The sequence below is a fragment of the Camelus dromedarius genome, chromosome 21 (genome assembly GCF_036321535.1).
Source record: "Camelus dromedarius isolate mCamDro1 chromosome 21, mCamDro1.pat, whole genome shotgun sequence".
Classification (NCBI taxonomy): Eukaryota; Metazoa; Chordata; class Mammalia; order Artiodactyla; family Camelidae; genus Camelus; species Camelus dromedarius.
In genome coordinates, this window is record NC_087456.1 from 15631071 (window position 1) to 15654619 (window position 23549).

Here is a 23549-nt window from a genome sequence, read left to right on the forward strand (position 1 = left end):
TGGATGTCAGAACGCACTCACAAGCGCACTCTGCTCATCATGAACGTGCGAGAGGGAAAGGGAAGGTTTACCTTTGCTATTACAGAAGAGATCCCTCCCTTTTCTTGTATTTTATTTCCTCCAAGGAAAATGCCATATAGCAATTTTAAGAAGTATTTATTAAGTCTCTACAATAACAATAAGGATAATAACCACAGCAACAACAACAATAATCATACCTAATGTCTATTAGGTAGTTCTCTGTGCCAGGCCCTCTTCTCAGTGCTTAACATGTATTATCTCATTTAATCCTCACAGTTCCTCCGTGAGATAGAGACAGTTACTGGTATGACCCTCATTTCACAGTTAGGGAAGCCAAGGCACTGAGTCCTTAACTGGCCCAAGGCAGGTCACACAGCTAATAGGTGGTGAAGCCTGGATTAACACACATCCCATTTCCATAGCTGCATAAATAATTAGGCAGCTGCAAAGCAATTAGTGATAGTCACCTGACACGTCGAAGAATGTCTGTGCTCGTCCGGTCCCCGCACTGCTGACGGCAACGCACTCATAGGAGCCTTCGTCAGACAAAGCGACCTTTTCAATATCCCAGGTCATGCTGGCAGATTCTCTGGGGTGAGAAAATAGAAGCCTGTTCAGTGACTATAAAAACAAGACCACGTTGAAAGCAGTGGTCCCACTATTTGTTTTAAAGGATTCATTCCAAAGAACCAGTGTAAAGAAAGTACATTTATTAAACTGCAGAGTTTTTTATAACTTAAAATTACACACTTTTTGTATTTTAATTGGAAAGTTAAGCTTTTCTACTCAGAGCCAAAAAAAAAAAATTACAAAGATGGTAAGTTTTGTTTTGTTTTTTGCTATTGTTCTTCGTAGAAAATAAGCCAGGTGACTATTCCATATATTTGAGTAACTGAGACTATTCACTTCAGCTAATGCTGTCTCCTTTCACTTGTATACACACTAGGTGCCAGTGGTCCTTACGAGTCACATTCAGAATAATATGGAGTGTGACTTGATTCTGTGCTCCACTGATCACCTAGGATGTATCTTAAATGCTGAAGAACAGTAATGTTAAGCCCACGTTTGCAAATGTCATTGTATAGGGGGTTCTGCTAAGTTCCAGGAAAATAGGAGTTTAAAATGCGTATGTCTTTCGTGTCTTCTGCCAGTGCCTAAGTCAGAGCCAAGTACATATTAGGATTCATCAAAAAATCAGATACATGTAAATTTTAGACTAGAAAGTGACAATTCTTCTAGTCTTGAGTCCTTCTATTCAAAAATAAGAAAGTTGATATTCAGGAAGAAGGACAAAGGCACAGAACCAGTGTATGGTTGCTTGAAGAATATTCATTACAGTTCTATTTGTTTCTCTCTTGTTTATGAAATATTACATAAAAACAGTTCTTTTTCATGTAGCCTTATCAGTTGGCATTTAGATTATATGGCCACAATAAAATGTTTTGAAGGGATGGTCTTTGGAAGAGGGGACATATCAAAAAGAAATATGTCCCGTTACTAACGCAAATGTATCTCTCCTACGTTCCCCTAGTGACCATAGTGACTCACATAACAAAGATCCAGTCATATGTCTGAAGTTATTAGGAAATCTAGGGCAGGGATGTGGGAGTGAACTGGCGTTAGAGGATCAATCCATCATCACCCGTGACCAATTTTGTCTTTAGCCTCTCACATCCAAAGAGCTTAATGTATGTCAGTAAGGCATGTCACATCTCTGGGCCACAGAGCTGGAAAAATGAGGGAAAGCATCCTTGTGGTTTACCTCAGAGGAATTGTGGAATTAATGAATTAACATTTATACAGAATCTCAAGTGTCTTTAAAAATATTACTATTTAAACACGAAGCAGAATTATTTGATTTCATCTGTCAGTTATGTAACTTCATCATATTTGATATCCCGGCCAGTTATGTTGATGGTTATTAAATATGCAGCTAAGTAGATCATCAAGATACATATAAAATGTATGCTTAAAAAAGTAGCAGGAAATGATACAATCCAATTTTTAAATACTGGAAAATTTTCTAAAGTTATCATGAACATTCTTGCCATAGCTTTTGCTTAAAATGACCCCCTAATGAGAATGAGTATGAGCTAAGACTGTCAAACATTTAACATGTTGTATAAGTTACGTTAATAGTGGATTACCAGTGTAAAAGTTTCTTAAAATAATTCCTAGCATTTTTCCCAAAATGTAGTTTGTTTCAGCATAAGTGAAAAAACATTTTCCAGAAATCACCCTCTAGTGTTTAAGGTCTACTTAATGTTTATCACTAGCTAACTTAGATTTGTCTAAAAAGTTCACCCATCTTCACAAGGAGAGTCGGTGCCTTCTAGCCCACTTCCGTTGATTGTTAGCTGCCACAGTAACCACACACTTCTGGTCCCCCGTCACCGCCCCCGACCCCCACACCCCAGCACAAGCCCCTTTTCCACTCTTCTCCTCCTGGCTCCCTGGGCTCCAGCTACACTGGCTTCCTTCCTGCCTTCCTTTCCCACTTGTCTGATCCACACTGCCTTAGTGCATCTGCATTTACTATTCCTGGTGTGTGAACACCTTCCCTGGATACCTGCATGACCAGCTCTCTACCACATACAGGTCTTTGCTCAAATGCCCCTACGCTGAATTTTGAAAATGCAACTAGGCCAAAACCACATGCTCCCCACTAACCAGTCAGTATCACTCACCCCACCCAACCAAAGACCTGCTCTACTTTTTGCCTTAACACTTTATTTAAATCAGATTCAGAGACAAGTTTGCCCCGAAGCCAATAAAGCTTAAGCTTCAGGGTCTTTCATCTGTAAAGGCTCTCTTGAAAGGTTCGATATCTAACTCTGTATTCATAATTTTGCATTCTTTGTTTTAACAAGGGTTCCTCTGCATAAATTTAGTCTTATAAAACCCAAATCAACTCTTAAACGTATTCTAGCATTTATTATCTTATCATACAATATTAAGTTCCACAAGAGTAGAGACCTGTGTCTGTTTTGCTCACTGCTCTATTCCAAGACTGTGGAGCCAACAAACGAGAAATTTCTAATGAAGAAGTACAGTAACAGAAGTATCTATTTGTATTTAGATGTGTAGTGCTCTAAATTATTACTAATAGAAACATTTACACACTTTAAATACTGGTCTACTCCGAGTCTAACTCCATTTCTGACAAAGCTCAAGGTGAAGGGCAAAAGGCTCTCAACAGAGCAGGGAATTCGGCCCGGCTGCAGGTAGTACCCCAGGGTTTTCTCGGGCATTGTAACTTTGGGAGCATCTAGGAAGAAAAAGAACATAAGCAAGAAGGTCACAATGATATTTCATACTTCCTGTTAATCCATTCAAAAGCTTCATGCTTAAATTATTCCAGTAAATTCTCCACATTCCAATTAATTAAACCACTAAAAATCACTTGTAACTGTCTTTCTTGGCTCAAAGCTTATTAATTTCTGGATTAGCTCCATGGACCCTTTCCTAAGGTACTCACTGAATCTAAGACCTTACTGATTTTAAGACCAAGACAGAACACAAAGCTACTAAGTAAGTTACAACACATCATCAACTGTAGAACACAGTTTAATTTCAAAAACGTGAAAATATGAAAAGAACACATGTATCTTAGAACTGAGCTCCCCAGGTAATTGTTCTCCAAAAAAAGAATGACAAAATTCATTTTTAAGAATGCAGTAGATTTTTTTAAGCATTCAATTCAGGGGTGAACACAACTAACTTTGAATATTGTACATGAGGAAATACTGAGGTTGGTTCTATTACTACCTTTCTACAACTATTAAACAAAAGCTAGAGTTGTTCCTGAATTGCTCAAATCACAATCTTATCCCTCCACCCAACAGCACAAACTAGAAGCAATCCTTCTGTATCTTTGTCAGTCCACGGTGCAAGCTATATACAGTTCTAAAGTTTTGGTCAGAGTTCAGTCATCAGCCTTGAGAACTAACAGCAAATATATAAGTAACTAGCTTCCTAATTAACTAACTAACCAACTAACCAAGTAAAGGCAAAATCATCACCAGTTGTTTACAATCAACTACTGTTCACGAAACAGAAGGTTTCTGACAATCGTATATAAAAATGTAGCCAAATCAGGTATCTTAATTAAACATTAAACACATGTGCCAGGTTTTTTATGGGAGAGTAAGAGCACCAGAATTTCCCAGTTCAAGTTCTTACACTGAAGTAATCAAAATTCTCAGATCTATTATCTGTGAGACTTAACTGGAAATGCTGGATGCTTTTATTTCATGGGTAAGGAAAGTGCATCACCTATGTGTGAATGCTTTTTGACATGGTGACCCACTAATAACATGAAGATATTATTTTCGACTTTAGAGTCCATTCTTTACCTAGACCACATCAGCCCCTGAAACTCTCAATACTCCAGTGCTGAACAGAGTGATATCTTACCTGGGACAATGCTGGAAAAGGAAACACTTGATACTCTCTGGAAGAGATGATCATCCTTATCGTAGCCTGTTACTTTGAGGAAAAAAGCTTCACTTGGTGGTATAAAGTCAGAAATATTCCATATGCCATAAGGTTTTCTGTCTGGGTAATATTTAACAGGAATAGTCTTAAGAGAACTGCCTGAGATACTGAGAAGTTCAAGAAGATCTACCCTCGCTGGGATAGAAATTCCAGAAGTATTCAGCAGCACAAAGGTAGGTATTCCTGCAAGAGAAAGAATTTGTCATCGTTTACAGCTAACATGCACTGAGGTTAGGTATCAAATAAATATTTGCGTTATAGTAACAGACAACAAGTACCATACGTATGAGAACCACAGACCGTGTCACAAATTATGGCCCAACTGTAGAATCTGTTCTACACAAAAGACACTTTATTCATGAGCAGACAGGGGGTTCCTAAGGGATTATCTTTATGGAATGTTTATATGTAGAAAAATTAGAATTATGAATAGTGTGTTATATGATGTTTGATTATGTGACCATTTTTATTTATTTGTTTGTTTGTTTGCAGGGGGAGGTAGTTTTATTCATTTATTTAGTTTTTTGATGGAGGTACTGGGGATTGAACCCAGGACCTCATGCATGCTAAGCATGCGCTCTACCACTTGAGCTATACACTCCCCCTAATTATGTGACAATTTTTAAAGATTCACTATTTTGTATCCTTCTAGCAACTGCAGCAACAAAAATAAATAAACGACAATCAGAAAAAAGAAATTTAAAGTCATGGTAGGATTGAGCCTTCTTTTTTTGGCTACAAAAATATAAATTTTCTTGTATGAATAAAATAAGAGAAAGAAGTTTTCAAATGAACAATAATTTCATCTTTGAACACCCACGGCTATGTGATGTCTTTACACACACACAAAATCCGTATTTTCACCTTGACAACAGGGTAGTAAGACAGTAGTAAGAAAAGAATCTCAAGATCTAAGTCAGTAGTTTTCAAAGTTTAGTAAGTATAGGAATCAATGGGTTACTCATTCAAGTGCATTTTCCTGGGCCCTGCCTTTTGGGATTCTCATTCAGATCTGGCATGGGCCCCAGGAATCTTAATTTTTGACAAGCTCCCTAAGTGATTTTAACATGTGAATCTTGGGACTACACTTTGAGAAACAATGACTAGGTCAAGAGTGCAATCGTAGCTATAATAAAGACGCTATGTTTCCCAATTTTATTGAATACTACAAAATTATATAATCACAGACAGTCGGAAAAATATTTTGCACTTCAGTATCTCCCATGCCAATTGAAGTAATGTGCATGACAAACCTTGCACAGGTCTGTTGACTGTTTTTTTGAAGTCCAGAGTAGGCTTTCGGGAAAAACCAGCTCGGAAATCAATGGTACTGAGGCCAGTGATGCGAACAGAGTGCCTTCCACTGCTCGATGTCTGAAAAATGTTTAATGACAAACCCCATTAGTAATTGACCCAGGATGCTGGTCACAATAAACACTAACAGTATGAGAAACTGCAGAGTGTTTAATTGGGATTGATGTCAAATCACTGAGGCTCTGATCTGAGTGTTCTGAACTTAACTGTGATTGTGTCTTCAACGCAAGTTTTGTAATACATATCCCAGGCGACTAAAGTGCATTTGAGTATTATACTGCATGCTCAGTGGTAAAAGATATAGAGGTATATGTTCAGGAAATACACATAAAATGAATAAATGACTGAATCTTCTCCCCTCAACACCATCCAGGTACTATTATGGAAAATATTTCCTTTCTCTTTGTTCTGGAAAGATACAGCCAGGACAAGCACAAGAGCTGACCATTACCCAGCTTTTAGCCAAAGGGCATCTTCAGCTCAGCAGTATCCAGCAAAGGCATTCAGTGCTTGAGATCAAATGTGAGTTTGGAAAAAAAAAAAAGTTCCTACCCTCTAAAAGTTTATGGCCAGTGTGGGAGTGGGGGTAGATGGAGAAAGAGAAATCTTTTTTATGATGCAGTAAATGCAGTGACAGAATTACAGAAAAGGTACATAAAAATGCATATATAAAGGGAGCACGGACTAGACTGTAGTTCAGTTAAAACCTCCCAAAGGAGATGGACAAGATATCAAATAACAGCTAGGCGCTGAAGTTACTCATATGTGCCTAAACAATAAATAATTTGGATTAGGGCCACAGGATAAAATAATAACATTAATGTTTATTGGGCACTTCCTCTGTGCCCAGACTCTTGGAATACACTGGCTTATTTAATCCTCATTACAATCCTATAAGGTAGGTATCTTCATTAACACCACTGTATAAATAAGGAGGTTGAGGCATCAAAGCATTAAATAGCTCATCCAAGTTCACAGGGTTTTCTAACTTTCCTAACGTGCAGAGGTGGGGTTTTAATCCAAAGGTCAGGCTCTGGGCTCTTCACCACAGTGCTACATGCAATGTCTCCCAAAGGCAAGGTATGTCAGAGTTAGCCTCTACCTTGGGGTCTCCCCAGATATGATCTGAGCATCACTTATACCTACATCTGCACAAAATTACTTGGATTGTTTGTAAAAACACAGACTCTGAGCTCCAGCCAAGATTTACTGAATCAGAATCTCTGGTCAGAGAAGTCTAGGAATGTGCATTTCAAAAACCACCTAAGGCTTATGAACAAGAGCTCACCACTATTTTATTGCATTGATCACTGAGATTTTAGTCTCAAAATAAAGTGACTACATGATAGCAGCATTTAGGTGGAAGCAGAATACAGGAGTAAGAGAAAGCATTCACATGCTAGCATCAGGGCACTAACATGGAAACATGGATCACAACTCTGAGAAGCACATATTTAGGTATCATAGCAATGACAGAACATTCTAGAAATACATATTTCTATGATTTTACTCTGGTAAACAGCTAGATTAAGCCATACCATGGCTAAAGATAAGCCAGCTCCAGAGCTCCACAAACCACACAATCTTCCTTAAAACCACGGTGGCTCCTTATTACTTGGCAATACTATTATTTTCATTTCACAGATGAGGAAGGTAAAGTCACTTGCTCAAGGTCACAGATAAACAGCAGGTAGTGGAGCTGGGATGGGAACTCAGTGAGGTTCCAGAAACTGACCTCTGCAGCTACGCCATGCATTTCTCACAATCATTTCAATGAATTAGATTATGCTGGTTCCAGGGCAAAGGCTGAAATACATCCAACCGTTGTCCACAATAGAAGAGTAATAGAGAACTCCTGAGACTCCCCATAGGAGAGAAGAAAAAACACAACAGGGAGAAAGAAGGACTGGGGACAAGGAGAGAGCAAAAGGGCGCAAGTCACTTCAAGATATGTCCCTAAACCTATCAGCAAATCTACTAAACTCACGAAAGATTCCTGTTAGTGGATTTCCTGTGAAATTTTTGAAGGGGCTGAGCTGTACCCTGCATCAAAGTACACAAGCTTAGAATCAACAGACAAGTAATTGGGAGGCAAGGAGACTGTAAGAAGGTAAGCTTTTAGGAAACTCCAGAAGCACTGGGAGAAGGCTTTGGAGTCTCACACAGTACGGACATAGCACGGCTGCAGGAGAAATAAATGATACGGTCTTGGAGGGGCAAAGAAAATTCAGCTAATTCTGTAACTGAGTAGAGCAGAGGAGAAGTCCAGCTGTGTCCTCTCTTCCCTTCTAAATTATTTTAGCCATCTTAGTACCATTTTTCTATAGACATAATTAAATTAGTAAGACTCAAAAAATGATTTAATGTTTTTCTATCTGGTCTTTATATCATGTAGATTAAAATTGTGGGTTATATTAAAAATGAGAATTTGGCCCCAAAAAGCATTTCTCTACCACAGAATATCCAGAACTATCACTCTGGCATAGAGGAATCCTAACCTCATGGCTTCTGTATTTAAGAAGAGGGAAATCTAAGAGCAGCACGATGGCTCCAAGCATAACAGGAAATTTTCTAGACACCACACATTGAACAGGGTTTGTATTGGCTAGAAATTCTAAGAGTTGTATGTTAAACAGTATATCTATTCATACAATTTTTAAACGTTCATAATGAGCTACATTACTACTCTGAGGCAGGATGTTGTGTTGGTCAAACTGTACAAGGGTCTGAGTCAGGAATACAGAGGCTGCTATAGTGTGAGCACGGCTGAGGCAAAGATGAAGTTCAGCTAGACACCTACTGGCATTCTAAAGTTGTAAAGAGGTGGCCACAATCCAAAAGCAGTCAGAGAAAAGAAGGAGCAGAGTGGACCGGAGTGCAGGCTTCTGAATTGGAGTGAGTCTACAAGGAATGAAGGAGGACAGACAGAAGTACCAGGAAGCAAGCACCATGGAGAGCTCCAGGGAAAATCAGCTGCTCCTCTGATATCTTCCTGGTCAGCTCTATTGCAGCCAGATCTACTTTCAGTTTAAGGAGAAAGGCCTATTAGATATTGAAAGCCCTCTCGACACTGAAAGCCCATGAAGGCAATAATTATGTCATCTTTATCACCTATAAAAGATTACCTAATAGGCACTTAGTACATGTAGATTGAATAAATGATACTAAAAGTCATCCAAATGCTTAATTAATGTTGGCGCTTTCCCTTAGATTCTCCTAGGACAAATTAATGCCAGATTCATCAAGAACTCATTGAACTTACCTTGAAGCATTATGCTAAGTGTGCTCACATATTATCTCATAAAATCCTGTTACAGCCAAAAATGATTTTATAGCACTATAAAGAAACTGGGGCTCAAAGAAATGATTCCTTGCTTACATTTAGATAGCAAGCTAAATGGCAACTACTCCAAGTTCAATATTCTAAGTCTATGCACAGCACTGTTGGATAACGTAACCTCTGGGTTGGTCTAGACCCTGCGGCACAGAAAACAATAATATGCCCCCAACTATTCATTTGCCATTCTAAATTTCTAAACGAACTCTTTTAGGAGAGGCCAGGTTAGTGGAGTGTTGGCAAACTTCTCTCTGGAAAAAAAAAAACAAAACAAAAAAACACCCTAATTCGGGGTACTTGCCAATTTCCATGATGTAGATACCACCACAGTGGCTGATTTCAAGCCCCCAACATGATGTCACTGAACAAAGAGCTGGGAAGAGAAAGTGCAGAGTTGACTCTTCACAAGCCATTTCTAAGCCAGCTCCAGCAAACCATTAGGCCATGATAATAGTTATGGTCAATGGGTAACAAAGGGAGTGAAGTGTGTCTGTCACTCACCAAAGTGTCTACCTCATCCTAGAGGTGACACAATCCCTTCCTTTTTGAATTCAATGCACGTTCTCCTGTCTCTTCCCCACTAAAAGGGGCCACATGCTCCGTGCTGCTACTTCTATCACCCTGGGTTCCCGAGTGTGGGAGAACATCCTTTCCACCCTCAAAGGACATGTGACATTAGCGAGGAATGAGCTTTCTTGTACTGAGCCAATGAGAATTCCTCCTGGTATTCATGTGAAGCCTCCCGTTATAAATGGAATTAAAATGTGACTCATAGAGCTGGCTTTCGTTTCTCTCTCCTAAGGAGTTTCAATGTTTTATAAAATAACAAATAAGCCAAAGGGAAAAAGAGAACCTTGATTTATATCTGAATTGATAGAAAATAAAGATACAATTTATAATTTGTACATATTCAGCAGAATAAGAGTAACTAATTTTACCATTCATGGGTCAAACTGTTTAAGCATTTTACCAACATCTAATTTAATCATGACAGTATTAAGTAGGTATTATTTTCCCCCATTTTTCTCAGACTTAGAGAGTACTAAGTAACTTCTTCAAGGTCCAAAGATTCTAAGTAGTGGAGTATCTTGAAATAAAATAGATGCCCATCTCTTTACAAAGTAATTACTCTTGAACAGCAAACCATTCTTTACAACTTAAAGAATACTGTGGTTTTAAATTAAATATTTATTGAGAATCTACTGTGGGCTAGGCATTGTGCCAGCCACAAATATAATAAAGCCAGCTTGACTTAAATACTATTATTTTATTAGGCACTGTATGTTTAAATAAATGTCATATAAGGAGAGAAATGTACCCAAAACATAGAATAAATTCTGCTTAAGTATATGTTCACACACACACATTTATACAGAAAAAAGAGAAAAAAGAAAAGGAAACATTCCTTTTGGTTGACAAGCTGATATTGGCAGACCAAAATAACAGGGAAATTTTCCAGGGAAAAAAATCTATGCAGCATTCCACTGACCCTAAACATTGAATTAATGCTACATCTAATCTATTTAAATAACATACCTGGTGTAGTCTGAAGGCTTATTCAAAAGAGTAGCCAGGTGAGAATAATTGGAGGCAGCATAGTACTGTGCTTGTGTGGTCCTTTGTAGACTTGAGGGTTATTTGATAATGATTCCTTAACAAGTTTATGTCACTTGGCTATGATGTCTAAAATAGCCTTACCCTACAGAAGATGCATTAGGAGGCTCTGGCAACCAAAATAAATATCATAAACCAGGAAACTTCTACTCGTGTCAGAATCTCAATGCAATCACCCAGTTCGGTACAGTCCCTTCTCTACTTGGGAGATTATCTAAGGACAGTTGATCCATATTTACTTAATGGAAACACCTCAGTGGATGTGCTAAATTACATGATTGATCACATTGATAATCCTAGACTAACGGAAACAGTCTGTACCACCTAAACCTAATGGGTGCTGACAATTATTTAGTATCTTTGCATGAAGTTTCTCTTTAAGAGCAGAGGGGAAAATCTTGCCTGAGAGTTTCTGTGGTTATTGTCAAAAACTCTATATATAGATTACAGCTGCCTGAATGGAAAATTTACATCTCTTCTTAGAAATAAGATCCAGGATTTGAGGCTTCCTACAAATGGAAACATAGGGGCATAAAACCACCTTCTCTTTTTTAATAATATTTTATGTTCATTTCAGTTATTTCTTTTTTGGCGTATTTTCCCCTGCATCAGAGGCAACCTAAAACATTCGAGTCATTTGTAGGAACTATACTGATGAGTTGACTCACCTCTGTTTAGTGAAAGTATCCTAGTAAGTCACAGGAAAGGAATCACCAGGGTTTCAGAAGGAAACCACAAAAGAAATCCCTCTCATAGCATTTTAAAAAATAGAGTGTTCTGTGTCAGTATGTCAACCATGGGCTAACTAAACCAACGCTTCTGCCTGGCCCCCCTGGATATCATCACAATAAGTGTATTAATTTTTAATCATGAATACTTATATGGTTCTCTCTCAGGTACTGTGACATATAACAGTGACAAAGTCCAGTCTATAGCAAAATTGGAAGACAATATTTGTACAGAAGTAAATATGCTATAAAGGGGAAAAATAATCCAAAAGGGAGGTGCAGAAAAATTGCAGCAGAAAGCCAGAGGGAAGAGAGAATATTCTGGACGGAAAAAGTCAGACATGTCTGGATGACAGTTGCCATCTGGACTGAGCGTTAGTGGGTAGTTACGAATCAGACATTAAGTAAGAAAGGAAGAGCATTCTGGGAAGATGGAACAGCTTGAGAGAAAGCAAGGACCAAAAGAATGTGGTAGGAGAGAGGGTGAGAGACACCACCAAATTATATTTGATGAAAGTCGAAAGGCAAATGATGGAAGGTAACTGGAAAGATTGAGGCTCAATTAGGTGGTCCTTGAATACCATGCTAAGGTCAAACAAGAGATAGACTGTTCTCCATACTCAAGATTAAAACTGTTCTGTGAAACATTCAAAAAGCCATTATTAATTCCATTGATAGTGCAGACACTTTCCAGACAGCAGAGTGCACAGGGGATGGCATGGGGGATGTGCTACGTAATCTCAGACACTTCTCTTCTTGAGAAAGCACACACGTAAAGCATGCATCAGCCGTCCGAAAGGGAGATCCAAAATCAGCATCGATATTTATGTCAGTAGACTCAGCTCAGTTTCCTTTGCACCAACCTGGTACATTAGTTTGGTATTTCATTTAGAAGCAAAATAAGTTTATTATCTTTATTTGCATTGTAATGCTTATGCTCTGTTTAGTTACCACTAATTGCACTCTAGAAATTGTGTAACATGAGACCCAGAAGCTTTTCTGGTGAGGACTAGATATAAATTTAAGATAATATAATAATAGACACTATGCCTTTTTATTGTTTTCTTAATTGTAGGAGACTGAGCTTAGAGACTTGTCTAAACAGTGTCGCCATCATCTTATCATCTCCCTCCTCACTCACAGACTATTCTTCAGTGCTCCTCTGTACTAATGATCAATTAAGACATGCTTAGTGCCCATTAAGTACCATGGAACACAGCCAGAAGCGGATGTTCACTGTTTATTGAAGGGATGACTGAATGAATAGGTGTGTTAGGCACACGGTACAACATCAGACATGTGAAATATCCCTCTTTTAGGCAAGAGTTTTTACTAGAGGAAATACCTCTGGTAGCAAACCAAATCAACTGTAAGTGGGTTCACATACTTCACAATAAATTGCTAATAATACAGAAGAATGGCATCACTTGTACGTATTTTAAAATCAGTAATAGACAACTTAATGCCTTGATTCAGAGAGCAAGAATGGAGCTAGCAGTGGACTTGCTAGCTCAGGACACTGCTGGTTGACGTCATGCTTAAAGTGTCTGGGGATAAAGAGACTCAGCTTCTTATACTCCTTCCCACTGTGGTCACAGAAAGTCAAACTCAGTCTAGTCATATTCTTGGTAAGTAGGTCAAAATAAACGTACAATCAAATCTGGCCACACTCAATAAATATTGAACAACCACCATGTGCAAAGGAACTTGGTGAATATAACATGCAGATGGGACCATTTCTGATCCATTCAATAAACATTACTAGACTGTCTCGCACATTGCCTTTTTACTTACACTCTTATCCCTTATCATCCCCCTTTTTAAAATATCCATATTTCTATTTCTAGTTTCCAAGTCTGAGAGTTCTGAAAATAAACGAATATTCTAGGATTTGAATGGAGTTACAATGGAAACTCACTCTTTAAATCAAGAACATTAATATAGGCATTCTTTTAAAAAAAAAATGGGCTGGCTTGCAGCAAAAAAATATGTGACAATGAATATATATATGTTCATGTATAACTGAAAAACTGTGCTCTACACTGGAATTTGACACAACATTGTAAAATGACTGTAACTCGATAAAAAAAAAAAAAGTTTAAAAAAAATGGGCTGCAAAAATAGCACCTCAGTTTTCCACAGTAAAGCCCCTCTATGAACCTTCACAGCAGCTCTACAATTTGAACCATGAGCCCGCTGATCTCATTTTTTGTGTAGGGAAGCTGAGACAATGCAAGAGTAAGTGATGCAAGAGGTATCTTCATCTGAGTCCTCCCAGAGGATTGTAGAGTTAAGATGTTTGGGAGGTGCGAGGGCTGCACAGGAGGAGGGAGAGTAGTGCAGGAAAAGGAATGCAGCCAGTAAAGGGCATGCTTTTAAGCCTGCTCTCACTACAGACAACTGGACCTTATTCCTGCCAAGGCTGAAAGCTGCTCTTGAAGGGTTTACTCCTCCAGAAAAACAGTCTTCTCCTGTTCTGGTTAAAAAAAAAAAAAGAAAAGAAAATCTCTCCGACACAGAAACACAGACACGACAGTTGGAAGGAGGCCAGAGCACACTGAAAATTCTGAAATACACAGGCAAGCCACGTGGACCATCTACCAGAGCGGGTCACACACGCAATCTGGAGCAGAACTAGACCTTAGATGTATGGTGTCTTGAATTTCGATTATGTGTTCGTTCCTCTGTATCACCAAAATACAATGCTTTCTAAGAGTGAATATATACTAGGTAGGATACAAATACCATTTTGTGTTAAACAATGAATGCAGAGCCACCAAATACCAACAATCAACAATGCTTGAGTGCTTATTTTGTAACAGGAACTATGCTAACTAAGTACTTCATTTGTGTCATCTTAATTTCACTCTCAGCACAATTCCACGAAGTAAAGGATTGTTCCTGCCATCCTACATTACAGGGGAGGACAGCAAGGCACAGAGAAGTTACAGTTCCAAGGCAAGGCAGCTTCTGAGCGGTGGCTCTGAGATGCGAACCCAGGGCAGCTCCACCCTGGGGCCTGTGCCCCAACCATCATTTTCTCCCGGCTCCATCTCTGATTGTTTTGGAGGAAGGGCGTAGCCAGTACAATCAACCTATAGATTTGACAACAGGAAAACCATCCAAGGATTTTAAGCCTATTTTGTGGTGGTATCAATAACTTTCATGATTATCAAAACTTAACACTATCAATTCACGTGATCAAGACACCTCTGACCAACGCACCACGTATACTGCATTTTCAGTAAAAGCACTCTTCATGATTGCAAGGGAAGATATAAATAAACTATCGTATCCACTTTGTAAAACACGCCAACATCAAAATAAAATAATAAACAGACTCTGTAAAATAACAGTACCTTCACTGTCCATATTCCAGCCTCTGGCTGTTTAACATTCACCACCTTGGCAGAGTTATGGATATTTAACAGCTCGTTCAGGCCAAATCCCTTTTTCACCAGCTTCCCTGAAAGACAGACATAAAGGTAACAAGCAAAATCTTTCTTTCAGCTATGCAGATTAACTGTGTACATTTCCAGGACAGATTACCTGATGGATATTTGCGCCTAAAGCTCAAAACATGATTTTATTTCTATCTAAAATACACCTAATTTTAGGGTTTCTGGACATCGGAACTGAAGTAACAGATTCCTCTCTGCTATGCTGATTTGATCTTAAAAAGAATAACAATTAGCAGACTGTAATCATACTTCCAAAGCTAGCCTAGGTAACAATTATGATAGCTACCGAGCACTTATGTGCAGCCCCTAGAGACATTTAGACGTAACAGATGGTAAAAACAGTAAGCCAGAATAAATGTCTTTTTGAAGATCACTCAAGCTATTACTAACATAAGAGCCCTGGGCATATCTTTACATGAAGTACAAAACTTTCACCAGTTTTCCGTGAAACATAGGAACAAGCCTTTACCTGTCATAGGAATAATTAAAGGAGGCAGTGTAATGAAGTAACATGGTATCATCTTCTACTGATCTGAGATTTACCTAAAGAATCTAGTAGTTTGAACTCAGAGGAAGAAAAGTAAATTTGAAATTAAGCCACAGTTTAGTCGTTCAGTTCACTCTTGCCTCTTCTGTGGACTACTTCTGTAGTTATATAAACAAATCAATTATAAAAATCCTATGTTTGCAACAAAAGCTTTACAATCATTATAAATGGCTTTTAAAATATCAATGTCAGTGACTTCTTAAAGTAATAAAAACATAACGCAATGGGTACAGGTACTTTTCAGTATTCAGGTAGTGAAAAACACAGATTTTTCCTGATAGATAAAATGGACGTTAGAAGAATGCTACCTTAAAAGACAAATCCAGTTCTAAGGCTGAACCTATGAAGTCTTGAAAAACAGATTCTGCTTGTTTTGTAAATTTCAATTTGATTGTTAACTGTGGAGGTAGCCTTTGAGAACAATTTCATAAACTGTTTTCTTTAAAGTATTAATTTTCTAAGACATAAATTAAAGTGAGAAAGACAGTTACTCCCTCTCCATTTATAAATTTTCACAAATACGTAAAAAATAATGTAACACATACTACTGCTGCAATGGGAATAAAAATATTTTGCAAACAATAGGTAAAAGAACATTTCTAAATATAAATATTAGGGAAAATGAAGTTACTGTCTTTATTCAGTTACTTTTTTTCTTTTCATTGGGAACTTTTTTTTTTTTTAAATAATTCAAACTCTTTTTTTTTTTTTCTTATTGAAGTTTAGTCAGTTTACAATGTTGTGTCCATTTCTGGTGTATAACAAAATTACTTTTCAATTAAGTCTTACTGTAATATTCAACCAGCAATGGACTCAGGCCAAAATTTAGGGTTATACCATACAATTAAGTGAAGAGGCAAAGCAAATTAAAATATTACTCTAATAAAAATATAAATTTGCTTTCAATAGTCATCTACTGTAAAGTTAATCTTTATTAAGAAAATGATATGATAAAAATTAGACAGATGTTTTAAAAGAAGTTTTTCAATGTGATTCACTTAAAAGTAACATAAAATACTGAATTTTACAGAATAAGTTACTGGGAAGTATTTCCTCATATAAAATTAGGAAATTATGATTTCAGGTTCAATTACAATATCTTTTGGGTAGTTTAGCTAAAATTAAGTTACTAAGTGTGATCTGTTTGAATTATTAGGAGTTTTAGCTTTTTGAATCTGCTGTTAATTCAACAATACTAATGACTAAAAAAAATTAACTTTCTTTTTTAAACATCTTCCCTAGTAACTTTTGTATTCATCAAATCTACTCATAAAGTTAGCATTAATTTGACACAAGTGTGCGAAAAATCTTTTACCTTTCATGGTTTTTGTATTTTATTATGTGAATGTGCAATATATCTCACCTAAAGGATCGCGAATTTCAATTATTGGAGACGGGCCACTCAGAGACACAGTGACCTCTTTTAGGCTAGGATCAAAAGGAATTTTCCAAGTGTTTACAGCCTGTTCCAAATGATCTGTTGATAAGAGATGAACTTTGGAGGCCTGCACTGCTTCCTCTACCCATTTTAACACCTATAAGAGAAAAAGAGAAGTGTGAGCATTATCAGCAATGTTACAGTTTTATACCACCGCGACAGACCTCCAGGTGCAGAAGTTGGCTTTGCTTAATTACATGACTCAGTCACTTTCTGTCCTGATGTGAGGTTTATTTCCATCACAGTCAAGACAATCCTTTCCCTACATCCACTTATTGTAGTAGATTCATAATAAAATGCTAGTTTAACCCATGCTCAAATTTCAAGCTTTCTATCTTGGAATAATATATTCAAAATGAATTAGTGTCTAAAAATCACTTACACAGAGATAATACATGCAGAGATATTACACATAGTTCTATTTCTCAAAATAAACAAAAAGGACCTCTATAGAACATGGTAACAGCAATATTGAGATTCCTTTTCCCTCCACTCTCTTCCTAAATTTCAAGATCCAATTTACAAAAGATAATTAGCAAATTATAGAATTCAATTTCAATACATTGGGTATTGAATTACTGTAATATACAGTACATTGTAATTATAGACTGTATACTGTAATATATGTTGTGATATATTAATTATTGAAAAGTAATTGCAATGCCAACAAAATATTCATTTTTTATGATAAAATAAATAAGTACAAAAATAATAGGAAAAGTGATCACTGTATTTAGAAAAATATTTCAGGTCAGAAGCAACTTAAGCAGTGTATTCTTGAAAACTAGTCTTTGGGAAAGTATTAAGAAATTAGTTAATAATAGAATGTTAAGTCTCACTACGAACACAGAAACTTCCCAGTTCACAGAAGTTCTACGACAGCAAATACAATTCCTCATTAAACAAAAGGTCGTATCTGGCCAGGTATTGCTTGGGTGAACTTAATACAATTACGTCTAAGTCATACTCATTTTTAATCCACCTCAGACCCCTCTCTGGTTTGTATATCCTTCAAGATTATATCCTACCATGAACAATTTCCCTTGTAATTATGCATAAATCTCACAGTAGAGCTGGGTATTAAGCTACTGCCAAGCTACTCAAAATAAAAACATTTTAAAAATGTCAATAGTGGTAGTCGCAAACAAATTAATCAAACAACAAATATTGTGCAATGACTTCATTCTCTGCAAAAAGTATCCCTCCCCTTTCTTTTGTCCTCAAGGATGAGAAAAGTGGCTAAGAACTACTATCATAAAATTAACAGTGTGAGGCAATTATGTTCACTCATAAAAACAAATGCTTATTGTTCAAAGCAGTCTTTCAGGTACTGAGTATTAATGTGCATAGTTTTAGTCAATATTTAGTAACAACCTTTCTTATTAACTAGTATTTACTGAGTATTTTCGCACGTATTATGCATTATTTGTTTTTAACAAATCTTCCTGCCTTTCCTCCAAGGTCAAGAACCACACCTCCTTTATCATTGTACCCCAAACCAAGTGGCAGGCTCTACACATAATAAAAGTGGCATGCGTACTGATGTCCATGAAGTTGGTCATTATGATGATAGTAATGATGTTGTCTTAAATAAAAGAATGTTATGAGAATTCAAGAAACAGGGAGCCCTTGTCGAAATACTATATGAAAAGGACCCATCACAGTAGATATTCAAATGTTTTCTTCCCTTTCTAATTAAATTCCCTTCTTTTCCCCTAATTGACTATTTCAACAATGACTTCAAAGGCAAAATGGAAAAAAAATGTACCCATGAAAGACAAGATTTCTGTAAGTGAAAAAGACACACAAAGTCATTCCAGGTAGAAGAGAAGGCCTGGGAAAACACAGAGACAGAAGTACTCCCAATATGCTGGGAATAAGAGTGTATCCAACTGGCTACAGTTAAGTGTTCAGAAAAAGAAGCAGAAGATGAAGCTGGATGCTTGTGTCAGAGGCAGAGGTCACAAGATCAAGCTACGGTATTTGAATTTTATCTGAAAGACGCAAATGAAAAATTAATCCTCTGCTTAAAGCCCTTCGGTGAAGTGGTGTTTTACAAAGAAAAACTTGTGGTATCACAAACTGAGCACACAAAAAACAAATCTATTGCAGTTAATTACCCATAAGCAAAATGCTATGTATCCTCAAATTTTAACGTCAAAAAACACCTGGAATTTTACATACAAAATAAAGCATACATCAAGAAAATAGTCTAAAGAAGTAAATGCCATATTTTGAAAAATGGGTTCTGAGTGATCTATCATACTTGCACAGACATGTATGAGTCATTCTGCTCCTCAAATCTGTCCATGTGGCTATAGAAATCAGACTGATTATAGCTAATATTTGCCATAAACAGAGCACATATTTTAATAATCAGTGTTGACATTTTTATGTCTTAAACATACAACATGGCTGCCTAACTCAAGGAAATGAAAAGAACTGACTGTCTGAGAAAGCATTTGATAAACTTGACTGATGATAAATATTTTGAGGATAACATCTTATTTATAGAGACTAAACGCAGCAAAAGACAGGAGAAATAGGATAAATGGAAAGAACACCTATTTTAAGAATGAGACACATAATTCTCAAATAATTTTCAATGTAAAGGAGGAATATAATTAGAAAACAAGGATAGTATAGCATCTCAAGTTTAACAATGAAATGTAGTAGTGTTAAGTAGAAACAAAAGTGAAATCCATTTTTATACGTCTTTCTTTAGATGTAAAGTATATTCGGGGTGACTCCTCAAATACATCTTTCCTTCAAACCCAGTATAGAGAGATTATGATACATCACTGGAAATCTGTTCTGTTGTCTATTAGCTATGGATGGAAATCCCTAAGTCCTGGGTATTCTTATGAAAATGGAAAACTTTCTAATTTAGTTGCATTTTCATAAGGCAATTATGTGTAAACAGAACAGAACATAAGTAGGCTTTTGGTTTACTCTTAATACAGTTTCCAATTCATCAACATTTATGAGGCTTTCACAAAGGGATTACCGTGTATCATAATATTACTTGCGAAAGATAAAGTAACAGGCTTCTGTCACGAGTCTCAAATCACTTTTTTATCCACTTATAAGAAAAATTCAAATTGAAAACATATGCAACCCACACAGATATTACCAACATGTGAATAAAAGTAGATCCCTACAAGCTACAGAAACCAAAAGTGAGATTTTTGGTCTCTCATGTTGCCAAATATAAGAAAAAATAACTTTAATTATCTAACCATGAGACTGGTTCCAACAGTAAGTGCTCATAAGCAAGTGTGGTTGATAATTCATTCTACAGACCATAAATTCTCATGCTTAAAAGTATGCAAAACAAGAAATCACTTGTGTTATGAAGTTTTTGTCAAGAAAGGGCTTTCTGGTGGAACTAAATGTTGCTGAATTCATATAGAAATGTGAGCTGAGGGACGGCTTAGAAGTTGGAAGAGCCTTAGAAAACCTGGGTTCGGGGGGGACACTACAGACGATTGACTGGACAAAAGTGACCCTCAGCTTCAACTCTATGAACATCTAAGACTTCTGCAAAACCACCACACCTTCAACATGATGAAAATTCTCTAATGTGCAACAGCTGAAAAAACAGAAGCACACCAGACATTTTTGAAGGGTGAAATCATTCCTGCTGTTTTAGAGTCAATGTATGTTTCATTAATTCATCTTTGTAAAATTCTTACGTGTCATAACTTCAGTGTGCTACAAATGACTGAGGAAATTTATCTTGCTAAAAAATAGGCATTATTTAAAATAATAAAAATATAAAAGATTGACTTTTATACATTAGACCTTCAGAACTCATTCATCTTACAGCTGAAAGCTGATACCCTTTTTAGCAACCTCTCCCTACTTCGCTAACCTTCCAGCCCTGGCAACCACTATTCTACCCTGTGTTTCTATGAGTCTGACTTTATTTTAGATTCCACATATAAATACCATGCTGATAACACTGTACTACATAAGTGAAATTTGCTAAGGGAACAGAACTTAAGTGTTCTCAATCTCACCCCCACCTCCAAAAAAATATAAGTACGGGAGGTGATGGATGTGATAATTAACTTAGATGGGGAAGATCCTTTCACAATGTATACCAAATCATCACTGCGCACACTTTAAATATCTTACAATGTTGTCGATTATACCTGATAGAGCTGAAACTAAAAATAAATTAATAAACAACTGACTTTTTCATCTGTATCTCCCACTGAATACTTTTTGTTTGCTTGGGGTTTTTTGTTTGTTTGTTTGTTTCATTTTTTTCTCCTCTACTAAATACCTTTTTCTTTTAGAATAGAAAAATCTCAGCGAATTCAAATTGTCCCATTAAAATTCCTCCTGATTATGAAAGGAAAAGAAATTATAAAAATACCTAAGAACATAAATACACACATTCATACATATACTTAAATACACGCATGCATGCAAACGCACAAAGACTTGTTCAATTCTTACTCCTGGCTACACTGAAAGCAGGAAGTCCAAGCTATACTCAGGCTCTCTCTGAGTAATAAAAAAAACCCACAGTTACAAAGGTACTTGGGTAATTAGTAGTAAAATTGTCTTTTTTAGCAGAATTTATATAGTATGTGGGCACAGCACACAGGAGGAGGATTCATAGTTTGGCCAGGTTCTCAAAAGTAGATAAGAGAGGAATTTTTTTTTCAACTTTTAACATCAAATTTAATTCAACAAAGAACTTATGAACCTGTGAACTTATTACAGGTAGGCAATTAACCAAGAATACTTCTAAGAATTTCTTCACAATCATCGGAGGGGGGTTTTGAAAAACAACTCCATGGAGGTAACGTCTCTTCTACAGGACTATCTTTTATATTACTTAAAAATGTATTTTTTAAAGTATGTGAACATTTTACTTAAAATAGATATATTAGAACATGCAATAATTCATATTGCAAAGGACTGCTAATTTCATTAAGACTCCAGTCTCTTTCAGATGGTTTATTGCCATTAAATAAATTATTAAAAGAAGAGACTATGAGCTAAAGTACTCCCAAATGCAAAAAAAAATTTTTTAATTTATAATGACAGAAAAGTAGGTATTTATGTGTCTTGATCTGTCCTCCACCCTCTTTCTATTGGAAGGAAGCTAAAATACAAGACTGACTGGTTTATTAACATGTAAAATACTATCAGTCCCTCACAGCAGACATGCAATGAAACTTAGCAACATCTTTCTCCCCCAAAATGCAAAATATAGACCTCCTTCCCAAGAAGAATTCACTAAGGTGTACTATCTGGCTCTTAAATTTAGTATCAATTTTGGGTGGGGAATTTATTCCTTAGAGGTAGACATATATACATTGAAACTTCAAAAATGATAATGTGAAGTCATTACATTTACAAGAAGAAGGAATCAGAACAATTATGGCCACACAACTGCTCTACTGGCTTCTAGAGGCAGACTTATTCCAAAATCCAAATCACAACTGAAGCATTGTTTTGATGACAGCCATTTTAACAGCACTTACATGCAAAGAACTTTACAAATTTTACCTCATTTAATTTTGTCTATATCCTGTAAGTACCCAAATTTTACAGTAAGTAACACATTGTTGGTAAGTATAAGATTCCCATTCTCCCAAAAGAAGCATGACTCCAAATCGCATGGAGTCTCTTAATCACTCTCATGTAATACAGGGTGAAGTTCTTTGAATGCCCATTGTCCCTCATTCCTACCTTTGAAAGAAATCTTAGAGCCACACTGGCCCAGGGAAAAAAAAATGAAATAGAGAAAGGGGTGAGTGGAAGGGAGAGAGTAAAAGGGAGGGAGGGGGAGAAAGAAAGAGTATAGGGGGAAAGAGAGGAAGAAGAGATAGGAGGTAGGAAGACAAATAAATTAGATTCTGAGCTTCTAAAGACCTAAGTCGTAGTAATTTAAAAGTGATTCAACAGATTTCAAGCATAATTCTGATTATATGCAAACTTCAAATTATGTCCTGACCTAAGATTGCACCCTCTACACACACACTTAATATGTGAATCCACTGTACTGTCATGTGCTTGTTGAGTTTGGGAACAAAACAGAGGAAGTGATTTAGATGCATCAAACACTAATAGCATTTGGTTGATTAATCTCACAATAGACGTGCTCTTTTCATGAGATGAGAAAAATCTCAGTCTACAGACAACATTTTTTTCATCATTAATCAGAACCATAAAGGACTAACAGACCTTAACCCAGCTGGTGCGGGCTCCCTCACTTTTAGACAGAACTTAGATGGGCACTGGAAACACTTCCCTTAATGACTTAGCTGTCCCCACATTTCCATGTTGATTTGCACCCATTTTGATTGGATATTTCAACATTTTAGATATTTTAACAATTTGAAATTTCGATAGTTTAACACAATCAAGTTGCAGGCAAGTTGCACTGACCCTTCGGCCATTCAGTCACTAAAAGGAGCCTTTTGTCTATCTCTGTTCTGATTATATGTTGATTTTAAAGTGAAATTCTCAAGATCTCATCATACTTTCCATATTTCTAAATAGCCTCCTAAGGACTAACAGCTTACTCAAAAACAAGAAGTTTTAGGAAGCATACATTCAAGTGTCCCAC

General features: G+C 36.7%; 1 protein-coding gene across 4 annotated transcripts in view; it reads right to left on the minus strand.

Annotated features, from left to right (window-relative positions):
- Positions 1 to 23549, minus strand: part of HMCN1 (hemicentin 1) — a 399451-nt gene that overhangs the window by 233806 nt on the left and 142096 nt on the right. For all 4 annotated transcript variants that reach the window (XM_064477196.1, XM_031438568.2, XM_064477197.1 and 1 more), the window contains exons 5-10: positions 16883 to 17054; positions 14871 to 14977; positions 5772 to 5892; positions 4438 to 4701; positions 3145 to 3289; positions 489 to 610 (exon numbers count right to left, since the gene is read on the minus strand). In XM_064477196.1, the coding sequence (XP_064333266.1) occupies positions 489 to 610; positions 3145 to 3289; positions 4438 to 4701; positions 5772 to 5892; positions 14871 to 14977; positions 16883 to 17054 (931 nt within the window). The remainder of the gene's footprint in view (positions 1 to 488; positions 611 to 3144; positions 3290 to 4437; positions 4702 to 5771; positions 5893 to 14870; positions 14978 to 16882; positions 17055 to 23549) is intronic.